Source organism: Triturus cristatus, chromosome 3_2, assembly GCF_964204655.1.
Source record: "Triturus cristatus chromosome 3_2, aTriCri1.1, whole genome shotgun sequence".
Lineage (NCBI taxonomy): Eukaryota > Metazoa > Chordata > Amphibia > Caudata > Salamandridae > Triturus > Triturus cristatus.
In genome coordinates, this window is record NC_140584.1 from 205,295,896 (window position 1) to 205,316,927 (window position 21,032).

Sequence of the window (21,032 nt, forward strand, 5' to 3'; positions counted from 1 at the left end):
AATAGCTCCTGGGCTGGGCAAGGTCACTGCTAAATTGCTTCACTCTCACCCTGCTATTTGGGTTCCATACATCAACTTAGTTTCTACTGCAACAGCTGAGTAAGGGCCAATACCCTTGACCTGGAAGAGAACTGACAATGTTTGGGTTTTTAAAAAACAGGTTGTTGTAAAAGCCCTAGTAACTATCACTCTATTAGTCTATTGGATAATCTCCAAAAGATTTTTTGCAAGCAGTTTATTGCAATGGTATTCAAGTGGACTGTGTGAAAATTATGCTTTCACCTATTTGTAAGTGGGTGTCAGGACGAAAACTGGAATGGTGGACCAGGTTCTTCCCTTCTGGTTAACCAAGGGGAAGACTGCTGACATTGGCAGGGGCAACCTTTTCTTTGTCTCAGTCGACCTATGTACTGCCTTTTATTTGGTCCAGAGAGTTATGGACATGCTAAGTAACCTACTTAACGTTATAAAGCCCCCAACCCATGAGGGTAAATACGCGCACATCTGGTGGGGAACTAGTAGTCAACTAACGGAGAAGACTAATGTCAAAAATGGAGTTTGCCTAATTTACATTATGTTTTGACAGCTGTACAATATGCGGACTTGTACTGATATATGTTATCTGTATGTACCCGTTGAGTTTTTTTAAATTCGAACTGACAAACTGAAACTGAATTAAGCACTTACTGATGTAATCTGCACGAAATCTGCAGGATTCAGATTTTAATTCTAGCATGATAGACTTAGACTCTCTCACAGCCTCGTAATTAATAGCATGAAAACTAACTTTAAAGCCTATAGCAAAAGTAGAACTTTGAAGTTCAAAAATACTTTATTCGGATAAAGCCTTATCCATAAAAGCACATCAAACTATTTATAATCACAATGAAAATTCAATAACATGGGGCATAAATACACAATATTTTAAGGCACGTGTGGCAAATTTGAGTAAAAGCTCATGCATAAAGAAAGAAGACACGGCTTTTCAAAGGTTGCACATCGTTTTTCGGGCCTGCAAAGCAATTCTCAGAAAAGTGCTGACGCGAAAGACTAAAACTCTTCGTCTACCAGTGCTAGAATACTCCTATATGCATCTGCCAGACTGATGGGCGTGTTTTTCTTAAAAGACGGGATTAAAAGCCATTTGGCGTACTTTGTATAAAATGTTCAAAAAAATGAAAAGTGCTAAATTGTTTGACCACTCTGTCCATCACACGAACAAGGTAGAGAGTCGAGATTTGCATTATACCCAAGAGGGAAACAAAGCATAAATTTTACAGTACCTGCCCCTAAGCGGAAGAGAAGACCTCTCTCCCAGTAACTTATGGGCAGGGTAAGGTAGCTAGCTAAAGGGTGCACATTATGCTCAAAGGTCATATAATTAAAAACAGACAATTTCTTGGATTCCCTCTCCAGCCTTTCCGTGCCATAGAGTGTATAAAGTGACCTCCTAAGGGCATTTTTGTGTACAGTTTCAGCTATACTTGGTTTTAAAAAGAGCCCGCCAAAGTTAATACTGCATAAGCTCTGGTTCACCCCGGCCGGCCACGGGATATCCAGACCTTTCTCACAACTAATGCAATCTCCTATGATCTCTCTTGTAAGGGACGCTGCTGTTTTTTTTCCCATATGGTGAGCCAGAATAAGGCAGGGCGGGACCTTATGAAATCCTCAATATAGTTTAGATTGAGTTCTCTATGGCAAAGATACTGAGTAGAGGAGATTGGTGCGCCAAGTTATTTCCTACAGAATCTTCTTGTTGTATACTGTGACTCCTAGCAATGCCCCAAACTTCTGCGCCATAAGTGGCTGTGGGTCTGCACTGGGATTTAAAAAAAATTTAAATGGCTAAAATAGCACCTATTCTCTTAGGCCGGGTAATGCTAAGAATAGATTTGGAGGCCTTTGAGAACTTGGACAAGGAACCGTTCGCAGCAAAGACCAGCCCAAGGTATGTAAAAGTGCTGGTGAAATTTAATTTTTGGTTACCCAAAGATATAGAATTTAATGGGTGTTTCTTCGGTCCGCAGGACATTATTACATTTTTTTTTTTTTAATTAGTGCCTAGGTCCAAACTGTCCATAAAGTCAACAAATCCCTTCACTAAAGTGTGTAAGGCATTGATTGTGCGGCCCATTAAAACCACATCGTCGTCATATAATAGCACAGGGAGAGTTTTGCCATTTACTTTCGGAACATCATTAGTCAATGTGATCAGTGATTTAAGCAGACTACTGATCTAAATGATAAAAATGAGAGAGGCTAAGACACACCCCTGTCTGACCCCTCTGCTTACTTTAATGCTATTAGAGACATCACCCCCACTGCTGAGCCTAACCCTGGCCTTCAGATCTTTGTGTAGGAACAGTCTGAGGTCTTATTATATAAGACTCTGTCCAGGATTTTTAGTATGTTGTCCATCAACGAGATTGGTCTGTAACGGTTGGGAGCAGTCGCCCTTTTTAAATATCAGGACAATGATACTTGTTGACCATATACTTGGTAGCGGAGCATGCATTAAATTGTTAAAAACATTTAAAAGGAGAGGTGTCCAAAAGTCTGGTTTATATTTAATGAGATCGATGGGTAGCCCATCTGGGCCTGAGGCTTTGTTGCCCACACTCTGGAGGATGGCTTCCTCGACCTCAGGCAGCATTATCAGGATCCTAGTTAAAGCCCAGTGCTTAAAGTGATCTGCTTCTTGTGCAGGAGCAGTGTAAATCGTAGAGAAATGATTTCCCCATGCCTCACTTGTTATGGTCCAGCTTATGGGAGAGTTAATAGCGGTCCACTTGCTCGCAAATCTTTGACAGCTTCCCAAAAAGTAGAACTTCCATATCTATTGGACCATTGTAATACATCTTCTTTGGTGATATGCGGGGGAAAACATTAATGGCCCTATTGAATCTTGGCTGAGGTACTCCGTTATGCCCCGAGACTTAATCTTGCTTTGAAGCCATTTGCAGATCTTGCTAAGCTATGTCCTATTCTATATTAGAATCAAGTCAGGAGTACTGAAGCACAAATTTGGGGCCAGGTGCAGGAAGTCAAATGAACTATATGACAGAGTGGGTAGTTGGACTAAATACTTTCTCCTCTATAAATGTGTATTTAGGATAGAGGGATTTCTTGATTATATCAACCCTGTATGTGTCGAATATATGTCGTTACTACGCATTCCGTTGCAACGCATGCCTTTACCACGCATGCGTTACAACGGAATGTGTTTTCCACGCTTTGCCGTTACCTCGATTTTACCTTTACTCCGCTTTTTCTTTTTTTGGGGGGGGAGACCCCCCAAGCCCCCTTTCTTCTTTTTTTTCCTTTTTCTGCAGGTCTCCGCCGACACTGAAAACTGACTAATTTTTCGGATTAGGATGACGTTGTTCCGTGATGACGTTGCTTGCGTGGTGAAGATGGTCGTTGAAGCATTACCCGTTGTGAAGACGTTTACGAGGTAAGTGTATCGTTGTAAATGTAATGCGTGGAAAATGCTTCGTGGTAAAGGCTGTTTCCCGTATGTGTCAGAGTGTATTATATGAATTTCTGATATGGCATTTTACCAACATCTGTGCTTTTTCCTAAGTTTTGCCCGGTATGTGCTACAGGAAGAAAACAGAAGAACACGTTATTCTTCTGCCCGGCCTATGCTAAACCTAGATCCAGGTGGACTGTACCATTGTGGCGTGTTCTGGGGCTTACCAACCAGACTATTGCATTAAGAACTTGTAAAAAATAATGCTAGTAAACGTGTGGTCATTACTGTATCTGAATTTCTGCATGCTGCATGGTTTCCCAGGTTGTGCATACTGGCTGTTCTCCCCCTACTGTCTGTTAAGAAGTTTTGCAGAGTAAGTGATACATTCGGGCTTTAAAGGAAATGTATTTTATATAATATTTTTGATATGTGATTTTATGTATTTTATTGGTCATGTTTTAATTGTTCTCATTGAAGGTAATGAATGCACTGTTACGCGGACTTGTACTGATGTATGAGTTACTTACCTTCGGTAACGATGTATCTGTAGACGATTCTAGCTGCAGATTCCTTCACGTAGAATTATCCCCAGGCGTGAGACTGGATCCGGAAACTTTTGCCACAGCCTCCCTGCGTGCCGGGGGTGGGGCGACATCACGCCCCTCAGCCCAGGCGTCGTCCGCGTACGTGACGTCAGCGAGGTCACGTAAGACCCGCCCCGGCGCGCCTACGTCAGTTTTCTTCAGAGAACTTTTCCGCACCACAACGCGGAATCACCAGATAAAAAACTGTGGGAGCACGGGAACAGTATGCGAGAGCAGAAAAGTTGGAAAGAAACGGTGACTAACACCACCACCAGGGTAGTGCCAACACCGCAGACCCCAAGGGCAGGGAAAGATGAAAGAAGAACAAGCAGAAACCTGCGCAGCCACCTGCCCACACATAGACAACCATGGAAGGGAAGAACAGGCATAAGTCATGGCACACGGAGAAAGCCCACCCCCCTCATCCTGAGCAAGGAAGGGGACCAGTCCCAAGAAGGACAGGGACAACAAACCACCAAGCCACCCCAACCTAGAGGGCAACCACCCACAAGGACAAGGGCAAGACATGGCCAGAGGACCCTCTAGCCAGAGGACAGCAATGGAAGGGAGGGAGGACAAGGATAGAAGCAACCCCCCCCCCCCCAAACCTGGAGTAGCCAGAGCAGCAGGGCACCAGCGCACTGAAACCCCATCCTCTAAGGAATCAAGGGAGGAAGGAGCCGCCCCCAGCCGGAGCCACCCGACCAGAACAAGGAAGGCACTCACAGGAAACACAGCCCCACCGGGAGGCGAGTACCAAAGACCAACCCAAGGGTCCTCGCAGAGTAGGGGAGGAAGGGTGGAAGGGTGGGCCGTGAAGGAATCTGCGGCTAGAATTGTCTCTACCAGATACATCGTTACCGAAGGTAAGTAACTTGTACATCTGATAGAGACTAATAGCCGCAGATTCCTTCACGTAGAATAGATACCCTAGCAATACCCCCAGGGAAGGAGGGTCTGCGAAAGGACCCCACCAGCCAATGCAGAGCAGAGGGCCCCACAGGGGACCAGATCTGTGGACTAGGTAGAACCTCGCCCCTGCCAGGCTAAGGGAACCCCCACAAGCAGAACCCCACCGACCCCAAGGGGAGGTAGGGGGGAAAGAAGGCTGAAGAGGCTTGTCACCCACAGCAGAGGAACCAAGGGCAAGGGCTGAGAGGTCGAAGAACCGCACTCCCCCACAAGGCAGACCAGCTTCCGTCGAATGCCAAGACAGGAAGACGGAAGAAGAAGGAGAAGAAGAAGAAGCCTAGAGAGCCCAAGGAAACTAGGGAGGAAAAGGCGAGCCCACTCCAGATGGAGAGCAGCCTGTCAGCCAGAACAAAGCCGGCAGTCAAGGCCAGAAGCAAGAAGAACAGCTCGAGGCGCCAGGAAGACCAAGGAGTCAATGCCTAGTAAGGGACATCCCAGACCGCAGAACGGAAGCAGGGAGAGAAGGAGAGGCCCGGGCCACCACCACGAGTGGCCGCGCACCCAACCTCAGGAAGCAAAGCAACCTACGGAAACACCAAGGAGAACAGGTACCCGAAGGCGAACATAATCCCCTAGCAGAGCACAAGCCATATGACAGCTACCATAACCCCACATAGGGCACGTGAAGTCCCAAACTATGGGAACCCTCTTTGGAAGAACTTCCGCAGCAGAGGAAGAAACAAAAGAACCACGGGGGAAAAAACATTCCGCAACAGGCTTGACAGCAGCCCAAGCAAAGCAGAAGGCCCAATCTCAGGGCCAAGTCTGCGCAACAACTCCTGCAGAACTCACACACAACAACAAGGGGCCGTCAAGCACCCAACAATGCCAAAGTCCCACGGAAGGACGTAATCGGACAGAAAAAACATACTCCACAACCATAAACGCCGGCCTAAGAAGACCTAAAGGCAACCCTAACTCAGAAGTCACTGAGGAGGGGACGGAGGAGGACGGAGCCCTGCCAAGAGCCTCTGGATGGCAGAGTCGGCCGGGGCATGAAACAACAGACTGCCATCAAATGGGAGATCAATGAGACTCTCCCGAATGTTTTCGGGGAAGAGGCCGTCCCGAAGCCAAGCATGGCGACGGAGAGCGACTGAGGAACCCATGGCCCGGCCTAGCGCTTCAGAGATGTCTAGAGCGGAGCGGAGAATAAACGCTGCAAGCTCCCAGCCATCCAACGCATGGTGCCGCAAATCCACTTGAGCAGACTCCTGGGACGCTGCGGACCCCAGAGACTCAGCCGAGTCCCACAAACAGGAGGAGGCCCTAGCCAGCACACACAAGGTGTTAAGGGCCCGCAGGGCCGGGCTGGTCGAGGAGAAAATGTTGTGTCCCCAAGTGTCCATCCAGCGGGCCCGAAGGAGGTGTCCCAGAGGAGCCGCACCCCAACAGCACCACATCCTCCAAGCCTGGATCCGACCCAGTCGGCACCGGAGCCACCGGCGGCACCGCGGGGGGCCCTGCGCGAGGCGAGGGATCCGCCGACACCCCAGGAGGGGAAGGAGGAGGAGACGCCAACGAGGCCCGCAAAGCCGCCGCGTAAGTCTCCATCTGGCCTCTCAATGCCCCAACACCGGGAAACGGTGGATAGGACGACACGCAGGGCCGCATCACCCGCGGAGAGTCCACGCCCCCGGTAGGCCAAGAACCAGCCCACGGGGACGAACTGCGACACTTACCCCCCGGGGAGCGACGATCACGTGACATCGGAGAAAGGCGAGGACGACGACCACGGCCGGACCTGAAGCCGTCTGCCGAAGCAGACCGAGGGGAGGACGTCGACCTGGAGAGACGCACCGAGAGAAGTTTCGTTTGGCGCTCCCGCCGCGACTTCTGCTTCAACTTTTGGCATGCCGCACAATCCGAGGTGCCGCGATCCTCCCCCAAACACCACATGCAAATGAGGTGAGGGTCCGTCGCCGACATAAGACGCCCACAAAACGTGTAAGTTTTAAAGCCCGAAGGCATTCGCACACTGCTCCCACCAAAAAAGAATGTAAGAAAGGGGGGCCTTAAACAGGCCCGCAGCAAGGAACGGATCCGCGTTGCACGCGGAAAAGGAAAAAACCCATGTAGGCGCGCCGGGGCGGGTCTTGTGTGACCTCGCTGACGCCATGTACGCGGACGATGCCTGGGCGGAGTCTCGTGATGTTGCCACGTCCCCGGCGCGCAGGGATGCTGTGGCAAAAGTTTCCTGGGTTCAGTTTAAGCCACCAAGTTTGGTCACCTAGGGGCTAAAAGCGTGTACAGATCAGAGAGCAACAACCCCCCCCCCCCCCCCCCCCCCCTCTCCAGCCACCACACCGTGTGGCCGTTTCCGAAGTGCCAGTACCAGTTAAGGGGGTACTGGTCGAGGAACTCAGAACCATACACTTTGGGGTAACGTGTATCAGGGCCCCGCATTTGCGTGGAAAAAGGATATTCGCTAGCAATATTAGTCAGCAATACTTTATTTTTATTTTTAAAGCAAAATTAATCTAATACATCTTTCAATAATAATGTTCATTTGTTGACAGTAAAAGGTTCCCAAACAATCTTAAAACGGTGTCCCTTTGACAAGTGGATCACGTATTCCCACACTGTGCACGCGGTGAATTTCCTCTCACAACAGTCATAGTGCCGGGAAAAAATATGACACTTTATTATCTGTGACGCAGCAGCAGCGTGTGTGGGTTGCTCTATGTGAATAACTCTGTGTGGGTGGCTCTGTGTGTGTGGGTGGCTTTGTGTGTGTGGCTCTGTGTGTGGGTGCAAATGCAATAGGTCTCGCATTTGAGAGAGATTAAGCTATTGCCATTGTAAATAACAATGCCATTTCTTTAAATGTTTTAAAAACATAAACAAAAATAATGTCATGAGCAATGCCAATAGCTCTAACTTTAACAATGCCGAGACCATTGCATTGCAAATGCTTGTTGGTCCAGGGCAGGGGTATTAAGCACAAGGAAGAAGGCTAAAAAGCCCCTTATGCAACATTACTGGTTATGGTCTGGCTTGACAATGCAGCTGTCGCCAGACAATTGTGAAAATCACCGGGAGAGGGGCATTCACTCTGCCCACATGTTGGGAGCCAGGAGTGTAGGATTTAACAGGACAGAAGTCATGTGCTTGGTCCAAAATGAAGTGATTATAGCATTCTTATTGGCTCCCGAGGGGTTTCTCATCACCCAAAATGACCACCGCATCAAACGTCATTATGTAGCAGCATCTTTTGTTGTTGTTGTTCTAAATATTTTATTAACATTTTAGGTAAAACAATAAAAGCATAATAGCACAAAATGTCGATACATGGAGATGTGGGGAGCACAGCAACAATTATGATTGAGGTGATATCAAGGTAACTTGTATGGATAACACAGTCAAATTTGGATAACAGTATGGTCGCCGCGAGTAACGGTTGGGAGTAAAGTCATTCCAGTAACAAACAAAACAACAGTTGGCATGCTCCTTAGTGTAGGGTGCAATCGACAAGAACAAACAGCAACAGATCGCTAAAAAGAAGAAGGTAGGTACATAGAACGAAGTGGGGGGACAGGAAGCCATGTAAGCTTGACAGCCATGACAGTGTAGCAGGGTCGAAGAGATCCTTTACAACTGTGACAAATTGTGAATGAAGACATCTAGACTTCCCATATGAGTTGCAATGTAACAGGATTGCCCTTGTCAAGTGATTAAGATATATGTGTATTTCTAAGATAAATGACCCACACCAACAAGGTGAGGTTAAAGAATTTCCAGTCAATCAGTTTGACTTTAACGGCAATAGTGAGTAGCAGATCTAGTAGAGCAAGATCTGAGGCTGGGAGTTTGATAGGTGACATGACTGAGCATCTTGGAGGAAATGTCATTATTATATATATATTTATATATTTTTTTTTTAAAACCAAAATGACGGATATAGCAGCTCGTTTATTCATCTGTTTAGGGATTTCCTCCACTTGGTGACATGTGCCGGGCACCGATTGCTTTCCCTGCTGCATAGACAGAAGTGCCGCAGCAATATTGCTGTTCAGGAGAGGCTTGTCTAGAGAAGGCGGCGGGAGACAGCTGTGAGGTGCAGGCCACAGGAAGTGGAGGCAGCTCTCCTAGCCCACTCTGTGCGCACAACCCCTCAAGTGGCGGCTGCTTGCTGGTGCTGCATGGCTGCTACTTCCAGGACAAAAGTAGAAGGAGGAGGCAGCAGCGGCAATGCCTGACCAGCCTTGAATAGGATGCCAACTGCTTTGTGGTGGGATCCCAGAACCAAAATAAAGGTGTATTCCAGCATAAAACCCAGACAAGATATGCGCTTGTTTTTCCTCTTTTGCCTCATGGGCGCCCTGACTTTCCGTACAATAGCACTTTTTGCAAAGAGAGAAAGTAAACGTAAATTACTAAGTGCTTGAGATGGTTTAAGAGGAGCTTGATGATGGTGGGCATAATATTGCCATCACCTTAGATCCTTTTGCGGTGGGACTCACCTCCTCGGCTGTGGACTTGGTTGTTGGAAACAGGCTTATGTCGTAGGTGGCGAAGCCATATGTACCAGCGGAGGAGGTTGTGCCTGTGACACCGGACCCCCAAGGTGGCGAGTCTGGAAATCTGACACTCTGAAGTGCGCCAGCTGTTCCTTTGCCCGATCTTACCCTTCTTCCCCTCCTGCCAGGTATGCACTGAGCACATGCCCCCCTTCCCAGCAAGTGGATGACAATTCTGGGACAGCAAATCTCCATGAGCACACACGGCGGGTTAAGGACTGATGGGCCCCCTCGGGTCATTGAATTGTAGCCCCAGGCCAGCCTGAAGACCTGGACAGCACAGGGAATTTCAACATATTCTACAACATGTTAAGCCTCCTGCTTATACAGGCTGTAAGGAAATGTTTTTCCCGGGACAGTGTAAATATTTTTGCATTCAATAATTAAAGGGGCGCGTGCGCTGTAATTTTAAGACTTTAGGGCACATTCCAGGAGCCGTCTTCACATTCTAAACAAACAGCTAAATATACCGGTGTTTGGACACCATATGCCTAGAAACCCCTCAATATTTCCGCAAGAATTAAATACTAAAAACCTCTCAATATTTCCGCAAGAATTAAATACTAAGGCAGACTGCACCAAATCTTTATGGGAATCCCAAAACAAGGTGTGCGCATCATGGATTCATTTCAAAGCGCAGATTGGAGGGGGCACTGTTTTTCCCTGCAGCATAATTTGTTTTGTGTTGTAGTCAGAATTTGAATGCTAGATCTATTGGCTTTGCTAATGCTTGTTGTGAAGCAGGACTGCAAAGCACAACACCAAACAGATGGAATACAGCAGGTGCGATATTTGCTTGTTTGTCACACTTGTGTCTGTCCTCCTAATTCTCAACTAACCACTTATGCTGGCTTGCAACTACAAACTCACCTCAAGTTGCTGCTTCAGCTCCCCCAGACTGCTGCTCTATTACGAAGACACAAAGGAGGTTCACCGGACTAGAAGGAAGGAGCTGGGAGGGCGAACACCCATCGCAACGGAGTTATAACTTCGCAAGGACGTTACAACGCATTTAGAACATCGCAATAACGTTTACATCGTAAAGCACAGCAACGCTGAAACGTTTACATCGTAAGGCATACCAACGTAAGCCAGAACAACGCACCTTTACGATGTAAACGTTAATGCGATGTTCCTCTACAACTGCCCGGCACAGTCACGCAAAACTACAAAAAAAATGTATACAGTCACGCGAGATGTTATAATAGCATGTAGACGCGATGTTATTGCAATCATTGGTGTTTGGTGATAATAGCATTGCTTATTATAATAGTATTGTTTATTATTTGGCATTGGCACGCAAGTTATTATGATGTTAGAATAGCATGCACAGACGGGAAAGTAGACGATGTAAATGTTAATGCGAAACAAAAATACATTAATAAGTAAATTAAAAATGTATGATGTTATAATAGCACTGTTCCTCTAGGGAAAAATGTCCGGCACAAAAAGATGGATGTGTGAAAAGCTGGCAGGATGAATATTGGTTGGATGGATGAATGATGGGTGGATGAATGATGGGTGGATGGATGATGGGTGGATGGATGATGAGCAGATGGATGAATGATGGGTGGATGAATGAATGACGGGTGGATGGATGGATGAAAGGGTGGGTGGATGGATGATGGATGGATGAAAGGGTGGATGGATGAATGATGGGTGGATGGATGAAAGGGTGAATGGATGAATGATGGATGGATGATGAAATGGTGGATGGATGGATGAATGATGGGTGGATGGATGGATGAAAGGGTGGATGGATGAATGATGGGTGGGTGGATGAATGATGGGTGGACGGATGGATGAAAGGATGGATGAATGATGGGTGGATGGGTGAAAGGGTGGATGGATGAATGATGGATGTGTGAAAAGCTGGCAGAATGAATAATGGTTGGATGAATGAATGATGGGTGGATGGATGGATGAAAGGATGGATTAATGATGGGTGGATGGATGAATGATGGATGGATGTGTGAAAAGCTGGCAGGTTGAATAATGGTTGGATGGATGAATGATGGGTGGATGGATGGATGAAAGGGTGGGTGGATGAATGATGGGTGGTTGAATGATGGGTGGATGGATGATGAGCAGATGGATGAATGATGGGTGGATGGATGGATGAAAGGGTGGGTAGATGAATTATGGATGGATGAAAGGGTGGATGGATGAATGATGGGTGGATGGATGAAAGGGTGACTGGATGAATGATGGGTGGATGGATGAAATGGTGGATGGATGGATGAATGATGGATGGATGGATGAAAGGGTGACTGGATGAATGATGGGTGGATGGATGAAATGGTGGATGGATGGATGAATGATGGATGGATGGATGAAAGGGTGGATGGATGGATGATGGGTGGATGGATGGATGATGGGTGGATGGATGGATGAAAGGATGGATGAATGATGGGTGGATGGATGAAAGGATGGATGGATGAATGATGGATGGATGAAGTGGATGGGTGGATGGATGTGTGAAAAGGTGGGTGGATGAATGATGGGTGGATGGATGAATGATGGGTGGGTGGATGGATGAAAGGGTGGGTGGATGAATGATGGGTGGGTGGATGGATGAAAGGGTGGGTGGATGAATGATAGGTGGATGGAGGCAGAGCTTAACATTTAACCTCTGTCTTTGAATGCACATTACATGTGACAAGATAAGAACAACATTTAAAGGCCTGTTTAGAGAAAACGAGCACTGCCTCAACAATGTAAGGAGTGATGGTGAACAGGCTATGGTCCATTGGAGGGCAAAGTCATACTGGATAGCCAAAAACAAATAAAGCCAGTGAAAATATTTTAAAACTGTCAAAACAAATTAATTCACTTAAGCGTCCCTGCCGAGACTCGAACATGGTTCTCCAGCACCAAAGTCGACTACACTGGCAGTTAGGCCATCCGCTGGGAGAGCACTCAGTTACATGCTAGGTTGAGCTGTTCCTCCAATAGCAAAGAGATTCTCATTTAGCACGAGTGTTGTACACCAAAAACAACAAATCTGCACGCATATGTGGAACTTTCTCAGTTTGATTCAGGACCTACATGATTCAGTACAAATCTGTACAGATGCGGTTCTCTTAATAGAAATCTAACAGTTTTGCAGAAATAATCTAGGGTGAGCCTGTAGGACATCTTCATTGAATTTGCTGAGTGGTTTACAACAATAGCACTCACTTCATAACACCACAAATAACCTTTTCCCTGAACTGCTTTAAAATGTTTAATTTTAATTGTTCATTTTTATGAAAAATATGTAGCTGATAAATTTTGAGGGAGGTATTCATGTTGATTGTCTAAAGACTTATGTTTTTTACTGATGACAAACATAAATATTTTTTTTTTTAAATGTGTTATATATTAATGTAATTCTTGATTTGCGGCTTTGAGAAAGCATAATTCCAAGACAAAATAAATCAGCCACATGTTTTTAAACAAAAGATAATAAAAAATATTTTATTGCAAACAAAAGATTAGACATTTATATTAACAAAGTGGGTGAAATTGTAAAACGTTCTGGATTTTGAAAAAAAAGGCTCGAGGTTTGATTTCATGATTGCACCATGAAAACTAAATGATTTAATAGAAATATGGAAGGCAATCCAAGGTCTGAAATAGTGAAGCAAACTCAAGTGGCTAGCAGCACTGATTCAGATACAGTAATATCAAGTTTTGATTATTTTAACTGTATTACATATTTCAAAGGACCAACACATTGCACATGATATTTTTGGACCTGTCACACTAAATGCTGGGACAATGGCTGGAACAGATGCACAAAAAGTAGCTCTGTGTCATAAATGTATAAAGTTAGAAAGACTCTTCAAAAGCCAATCGCCGAAATGGAGGGAAGTTACCACTCTTTATAAATATCTAGAAATGGGGAGGAGCCTAGGAGTTTTAAAATTAAACTCTTGGTCTCTTTCCATAAAAATGAAGTATAACTCATTATAAAACCAGGGGAAAAACGTAACAGATGGATATGTTGAAGAGGTGTAGGAAAACGTATAAGAATTATCAACAATACAAGATTTCAATGTTGTTTTTAGAAAAGCAGATGTTGCATGATGAGAATAAACCATTTATAGTATTTCTAAGAAACAAACGTGGCACTAAAAAGATTGCAACAAGAAGCAAATAGTATATGCTGGACAGACAAACAAATGTAGAAAATGATTATTCACAACTATCTAGACGAGGCCCAAGGGCAATCAATATGGCACAAGGTGTTGTAAAAGATTTGTAATCCGACAAACAGTGAGAATTACATCACCGTCTTCAGATTTTTAACTGCATACTACACTTTCACTTACCATGTTCTGTTAGCTGAACATGTCCACCAAACAGCCAGCAAAGGGAATCTGTGACAGTCCTGAAACACCTCAGAAATTCACTTTTCTCTTCATCCTCAAAGAAATTGCACAATTTAAAGAAGTCAACTCCATGCTTGAACAAGTAAAGCATTTTTTGATTTTGTTTTACAATTATACAAACAAAAGTACATATGTGCATAGCGTCATGATAATGATACCCAGTTCATATTCTTTATGAAAAGACATTTAAATATAATAACATACCAGATATTCATTTTGTAAGAGAACAAATAGTCCCTCACGTCATTCATTAGTTCAGCCACACAGTAAAGACAAAAAATATCGCAAGAAGTAAAGAAAACACCCTTTTGCTTGACTTACCCCCCCCCCCATGTTTATTTAAACCTTTATAAGGCAAACAAGGCCAACAGAAAAGGTTTGACATATGCTGTGAGCAAGAAGACATGTACAAAACAAACAGCATGAGAGGGTTATGGTCTATATAGGTCCATTGAGCCTTGTCACATGGAACTCAAGGAACCCGCCAAACTCGGGTCTCCTTCCCCTCTAGAGTCCCCTGACGACCAAAACACACAGGACCACACAGTGTATTCCAGTCTCCTGGATCATCACCCTACATTTCAGAATTCTTTCAACTGTCCCCAGATCTTTTCCGTTTTACACAGGCAACTCCGGGCTGCATATACAGTCTCTTCAGCTCTTTTGCACCAGTCCATCTTTGCTGCCCATTCCTCCCATTCCGCGGGGATGCAACAGAGTGGAATATAGTCGGATATGTCCAGGATCAAAGCTGCATTACAGAACAGAAGTGTATACTTTGCTAGTGTTTGGTCTCTACAGATGCGCTATACAAGTATCAATTTACATTTACATTTATATCTTTGGGGTGTAACATGGAAGGCAGTCTGTCATCCATTTTTGTATTAATAGCTCTCAACAGTGACTCCCAGTCCAAAATCAGTCTTGGCCTGGACATGTCACCGGTGGAACGGGTATAGGCTTCCACCTCAACTCTAGCAAATCAACATACATCATTTTTACATTTACTCCGGGGACAATCGCCTCTCCAGTTCATGGCAATTTGCAGTTTAGCCAGGAGCAGAGTTAGGTCAATAATTGTTCTTATCTACCAGGTTTAAGTTGTGGCATTTGCCTCAGTAAGCACCTATTGGGCCCTCCCAGGTCGTGCCTAGCTGTCCTATCTGGAATATAGTTTGTAACCTTCAACCATCACTGAGTAAGGACCATACAAATCCATGCCAGGTGACCAAATTCAGCCCCCTCCAATCTCCATTGATGGCACTGATGGCTTTTTAGGCTGCTGTAATGAAGTGTTGACCCATCACCAGAGTGATAAGGTTTTGTTTTAGCAATACATCACTCTTGGCCTTTGTCCCTCCCTTGACCTATTTAACTGTAATCACTTTAGATAACGCAACAAGCACTAAAAATGTCCCTAGAGGTAGATCGTAAGCAGCATTTCTTTTCCCAAGGGCCATGAGGGAACCCAAATCAAAGTGCTCTCAGTAAGATGATCCCTGCCCTTGTCTAGAGGGACTTACCACCATCTGGACAATTGGGGAGAACCTCTGAAGCCCCAAGAGTGACATCTCAGATGCATATAAGGTTTCCCCACCTCTCAGCATTAAATAGCAGTTTCAAATGTACTTTGCCGCCTTCAGCAAGATCAAGGTGGCAGCCATTATTAGCTTTCCTAGGTTACCCTGTGTTACGTTGTGCTGGTCCCTGTATAGTTTGAAACCCAGGCATGTAAATGTTTGCAACGCTACCGGTAACCAAAACACCGTCGGTGAAACCAACAGCCTTGCTCTCTTCTCAGTTAATGGCAAAAGGCATGACTTAGCAATGTTTATAAGAATACCAGACTGTGCACCAAATCGGCTTAAAACAAGTAAAGCATGTTTTTTTGTATTCCCTATTCCACAGCAATCAACTTATTGGTATTTTTTTTGCGTATTATGCAATACACGCATCAGCAAAAAATATTGCCAAGAGGAAGTAGGCTTTAACAGCATCCGCAAAAGGGTGCATGTAACTAATAGTGCAACAAACACTCTGCAACCGCCACCTACCCCGACCCAGAGTACTTCCTTCTCCTCTTTTCACTTACTAAATAAGAATGAGCAGGTTGGTGAAGAAGGTGAGAAGAAGCCATTAGGGCATTGAGTAAGTCTCGGGAAGAGAGAAGGACCAGTGACCAAGTGCAGGGAATGGAGGTAGATAATGAGGCATGTGTGAGCGGAAGAATATGGCGGAACGGTGGTCAGCAAATCGCGTCATGATGGTACGTTCACAGAGTGAGTACAATATAGGTGCAACGGCAGGAAAGTAAGGAGCGTATAAAGAGAGCCAAGTAGGAAATAATGGGTAAGTGAGGCTAAGAAAAGAAAATGTGAGGAGAATTAATGAAATGTTGTTTATTCCTGTGATCTGGTTTGAAGCTGGTGAGCATAAACTGTTACGCCAACTTTGCACTACTTAACGTCACTTGAACAGGCAATATCACAAAGTAAAAGTCATAAAAATATGAAATGAATAACTAACCCTGAGCATTATTTTTTAACTGGGCTTATCATATGGTGGCAAAAACCCAGGATGCAGGTAGGTTACTATCCTTGGGAAGCCCCACAATACTTCAAAGGCATGGTCTCTGAAAGCAACTGTGGCAGAAATACAACTGCAATAGTGTAACTCAATAAAATATTCTAATTATGATGTGTTAACTTCCAACAGAAATCCGTGTTTTCATTTCTAGAAACAGCTTTTCGAAGAAAAACAATGCCTGGCAACACACTGCCAGCATCGTCCTTGAAGCAGCGGAAAACAGTTAATGTCTATCAATGCGCTCTTCACCAAGACAGCTAATAGATGGTGCCGAAACCTAATGTGCATAAATGAGGATTTTGTAATGTATGTGCCCTTTTATTTAAAATGAATTGTACATTTCTTTGCAACAGTGCTCCTCTTCAAATAATATAAAGGTATACAGAGGAACGACAATGCAAAATAAACACAAACTGCAGCTAAAACTGTAGCAGTTTGCTGTAGAAGAAGTAGAAAAGCTATTGAAACTAATGGCTTCCACTGGAGTTCACATTAAAATCCTCAAAAGTGGTGCACAAGGGAGGAGGAGCCTAGCGCTTGACCAAGATGGCCGCGTGAGCTTTGAGCTCCCGAGACCCTCGTGCCCTCCGTCGACTATCCTGTCTCTAATCCTGTTTGCATGCATGGCATCGTGCAGATGACTTGTCAGGGAGGCGATTGATGCTACCCGCGGTCGGATCGCCCACCGGGAACCGGAGTTATGCATGGCGGAAGATTGAGGCCTATCTCCGAGGGATGCCAGGGGCTTGAGTTGGCAGGATGCCCGACCTCTAATTGAACAACAGCGGCCAGGCGAGGTGTGAACTACCGGACGGAGGTCCCCATCCTTTCACTTTCACTTTCTCGCCCTTTGTTGGCCCTGCCCAGGGAGTGCTCTCGGCTGCTTTATTATCATTTGGACGCTCTGCACGCTACTCTGGCGGCCCATCGCAGGACTGCGCACTCCTGCCTTATTTCGCTGGAAGAGGGTCGTCCTGTTTGAAGCCAACTATGTCGGGCAAAGCAGAGGTGGATCGGCTGAAGCCTAAGGCCACCAGGCGGGGAGCCTATACTCAGGCCAATAATATGGACCGCTACGCCCAGCAGAAGGGGTCACCGGGTGGACCGACCCAGCCGCCGGATGCACAGAAGACTGCGTCACCCTTGGCCCCGGAGCTCTCGCTCCAGGATGTCATGGGCGCGCTCGAAGGGCTGCAGACTTCGATTGGGAGACAGTTTGATGCCCTGGCGCACAAAGTGGATGCCATCTTGGTGGACGTCAATCTGATCCGCGCGGATTTGGGCAAAACGAACGAACGAGTTAAAACCCTGGACCTCAAGACCACGGGCCTCGCTGATGATGTCTCGGAACTACAGACCGAGGTCCGTAAGTTGCGGACCGAGAGTGATCTCGCCGCCCGTCGGCTGGAGGACTTTGAGAGCCGGGCCAGGCGCAACAACGTGCGCGTTATCGGGGTCCCGGAGTCCTCGGACGAGACTTCTGTAGACCTGCTAGTGGAGGACTTGGTGCTTAACCATCTGCAGCCTAAGGGTCTTGGAAAGTTTTTCGCAGTTGAGAGGGCCCATAGAGTGCCGGGTGGTAGGCCCAAGGTGGGAGCCCCACCGAGGCCGATTGTCGCCCGGCTCTTTCATTTTCGAGATCGGGACGCTATCCTGCAAGCATCGAGGGTGACGGGCCCGGTCCCCTTCCAGAACGCTTCGGTGAATTTCTATCCTGACTTCACCCAGCAGGTGCAGAGGCAGAGGCAGGGCTTCCTGGGGGTGAAGAGGCGGCTTCGGGAGAGGGAACTGAAATATGCCATGCTCTTCCCTGCCAGACTACGTGTGGTGTACGAAGACCGAACATTCTTTTTTGAGTCGCCTGTCATGGCCGATGAATGGCTGGACGCTCTGCCCCGACGACGGACGGGAGAGGACACTGCCGCAGACGGGGACAGTGGCCGGGATGAACAAGGTTGATGTCTTCGGAACCGGACTGACTCGATTTGACTCTAGTTAATGACTTGAACAGAATGCAGTAAATACGGAGGGTTGTGGGAAGACGAGGGGAGCTCTTTCCTCCCTTAGGGTACTTTTTGTAGATTTTGGGTTTGGTAGGGCGACAGGCACACTGCAAGTTGGGGGGGCTTTGTAAGCTGCAGCAGGGGTGCAGGGTGGGGGGGATAGTTGGGATTTTGGGTTTGTTGTTGGGGGGTTTGTTTCTGCAAGGCGTATTGATTATTTTCAGGACTGTTCCATGGTGGCTCTTCGGGTGTGGGGTGGGCCTCCTTACGTTTGGGGATGGGGGGTAGGGGTTTAAGTGTTATTAGCTGGAATGTTAATGGTTGGGGGGATCGCATTAAGCGCGGGATTGTTTTGCAATTCCTGAAACGGTCATTGCCGGATGTCGCCCTACTGCAGGAGACGCACCTTATAGGTAACACGTGCTATGCTCTTAATAGGAAGAGTTATAAATTCATAGCACATTCGGGATTTTCCTCTGGGTCCAGGGGTGTGGGCATCCTAGTCAGAGCCTCGCTACCATTTGAGGTGGACTCCACCATTGTTGACGATAGGGGGAGGTTTGTGGCGGTGGCGGGGCGGTGGGAAGGAAGAACTTTGGTTTTAGTTTCGGTTTATGTCCCGCCGGCCCTGCAGGCCACCACGTTTACGGATCTGGGTAGGGCCTTGCTGGATCTCCCGGGGGGTATGCTTGTGGTGGGGGGTGACTTCAATGCTGTAGGCTCTGGGCTGCTGGATAGATACCCGCCCAGAGACACAGGGGGGGCTCAGAAGTGGCTTCCAGACTTTCTTGACACTCTTGGCCTGATAGACTGCTGGAGGCTCCGGCACCCCACACAGAGCCAATACACCTTCCACTCCGGAGCGCATGGTAGCCTCTCCAGGATTGATTACCTGCTCACTCTGGCTGCGCATGCCTCAATGGTGTCCGAGGCCAGGCACATGGCGCGTGGTATATCGGACCATTCGCCAGTGTGGGTCAGGCTGGATGTTGGCCGTGAGGGAGGGGGAAGAGTGGCTCCTATTAACCCTTGGTACTTCCGAGACCCCAAGATGCGCAGCGCACTGGTGAAGACAGTGGAAAATTTTTTCAAGGATAATCAGGGATCCGTGGACTCGGCAGTGTCGCTGTGGGAAGCATTTAAGACCGTGCTGCGAGGGGAGGCCCTCTCCCTTGTAGTGGCGGCCAAGCGGCGGAGAGATGGTGAGGTTATGCAGGTTGAGGAGGAGATCGTGGCTTTGGAGGGAGCGCTAGAGGAGGAGGTTACAGAGGCCTCACTGCATGAGCTGAGCTTGAAGCAAGCCGAGTATAAGGACCTGGTGACGAATGCTGCTAAGACCCTCAGTAGGGAACAGCAGGGCCGCTTGTATGATGTTGGTGACAAGGCCGGGAAACTCCTAGCTTGGCTGGACAAAAAAGAACGGGTTAATAGAGTAGTGCCGGAGTTGACGGGAGAGGGGGGAGAGGTGATTGTGGAACCTGAGAGGATTGTACCGTGCTTCACGGACTATTTCCGTATGGTTTATGCCTCAGTGTCGGATAGGCCGCCCGAGGACTCGCGTGACCTCTTGCGTGATATCGCTTTGCCCTGTCTTTCCGACGTAGATAGGGACGATTTGGATGGAGACATAACGGTCGATGAGGTGGCGGGAGCTATCCGCGCGCTGAACTCGGGCAAGGCCTCGGGCCCGAATGGCTTGCCAATTGACCTGTATAAGCTGTTTCCGGATAGGGTTGCCCCTCACCTGCGCGCCATGTTCGTGGAGGCGCGGGGGAGTGGGACCCTCCCGTTGGATCAGCGACCGGCGACAATTGTTGTTATACACAAAGATGGTAAACCCCGAGATAAGTGTGCCTCATATAGACCTATCTCACTTCTTAACGCCGAGCCGAAGATTCTGGCTAAAGTCCTTGCGGCCCGATTGATCAGGGTACTTGGAGACCTGATCCACCCGGATCAATCCGGTTTTATTCCGCATCGTAACACCGCGTTAAACCTTCGGCGCCTTCATGGCGTAATCGCCAGGGCGGGCACGCTGCGTGAACCAGCCGTTGTGGCGTCTCTCGATGCCACGATGGCCTTTGATACGGTGGAATGGGCATATTTGTGGGCTGTGCTGGCCAAGTTCGGCTTTGGCCATGGCTTTGTGAGCTGGGTGAGGTTGCTGTATGAGGGACCTCTTGCGAGTGTGGTGGTAAATGGCCGGGCGTCGACTCCGTTTCAGCTTGGGAGGGGCACTCGGCAAGGTTGCCCCCTGTCGCCATTGTTGTTCGCCCTCGCCCTTGAGCCACTGGCGGCGTGGATACGCTGGAACCCGGATATACGGGGACTTAGATGGTCGCCCGAACACGAGGACCGCATTTCGCTATATGCTGATGACATCCTGTTGTATCTTGCCTCGCCCAAGAAATCACTGATAGTGGTCTGTGACGTTCTTACATCTTTCGGTAGGAATTCGGGTCTCGTCATCAACTGGAGTAAATCGTATTTATATGTTCTGAGTGGCGAGGTTC

At 47.1% G+C, this 21,032-nt stretch overlaps 1 protein-coding gene across 7 annotated transcripts in view; it reads right to left on the bottom strand.

Annotated features, from left to right (window-relative positions):
* IQCB1 (IQ motif containing B1) overlaps positions 1-21,032 on the bottom strand; it is a 242,569-nt gene that overhangs the window by 162,243 nt on the left and 59,294 nt on the right. For all 7 annotated transcript variants that reach the window (XM_085647522.1, XM_085647521.1, XM_085647524.1 and 4 more), the window contains one exon: positions 13,871-13,964. In XM_085647522.1, coding sequence (XP_085503648.1) covers positions 13,871-13,964 — 94 coding nt within the window. The remainder of the gene's footprint in view (positions 1-13,870; positions 13,965-21,032) is intronic.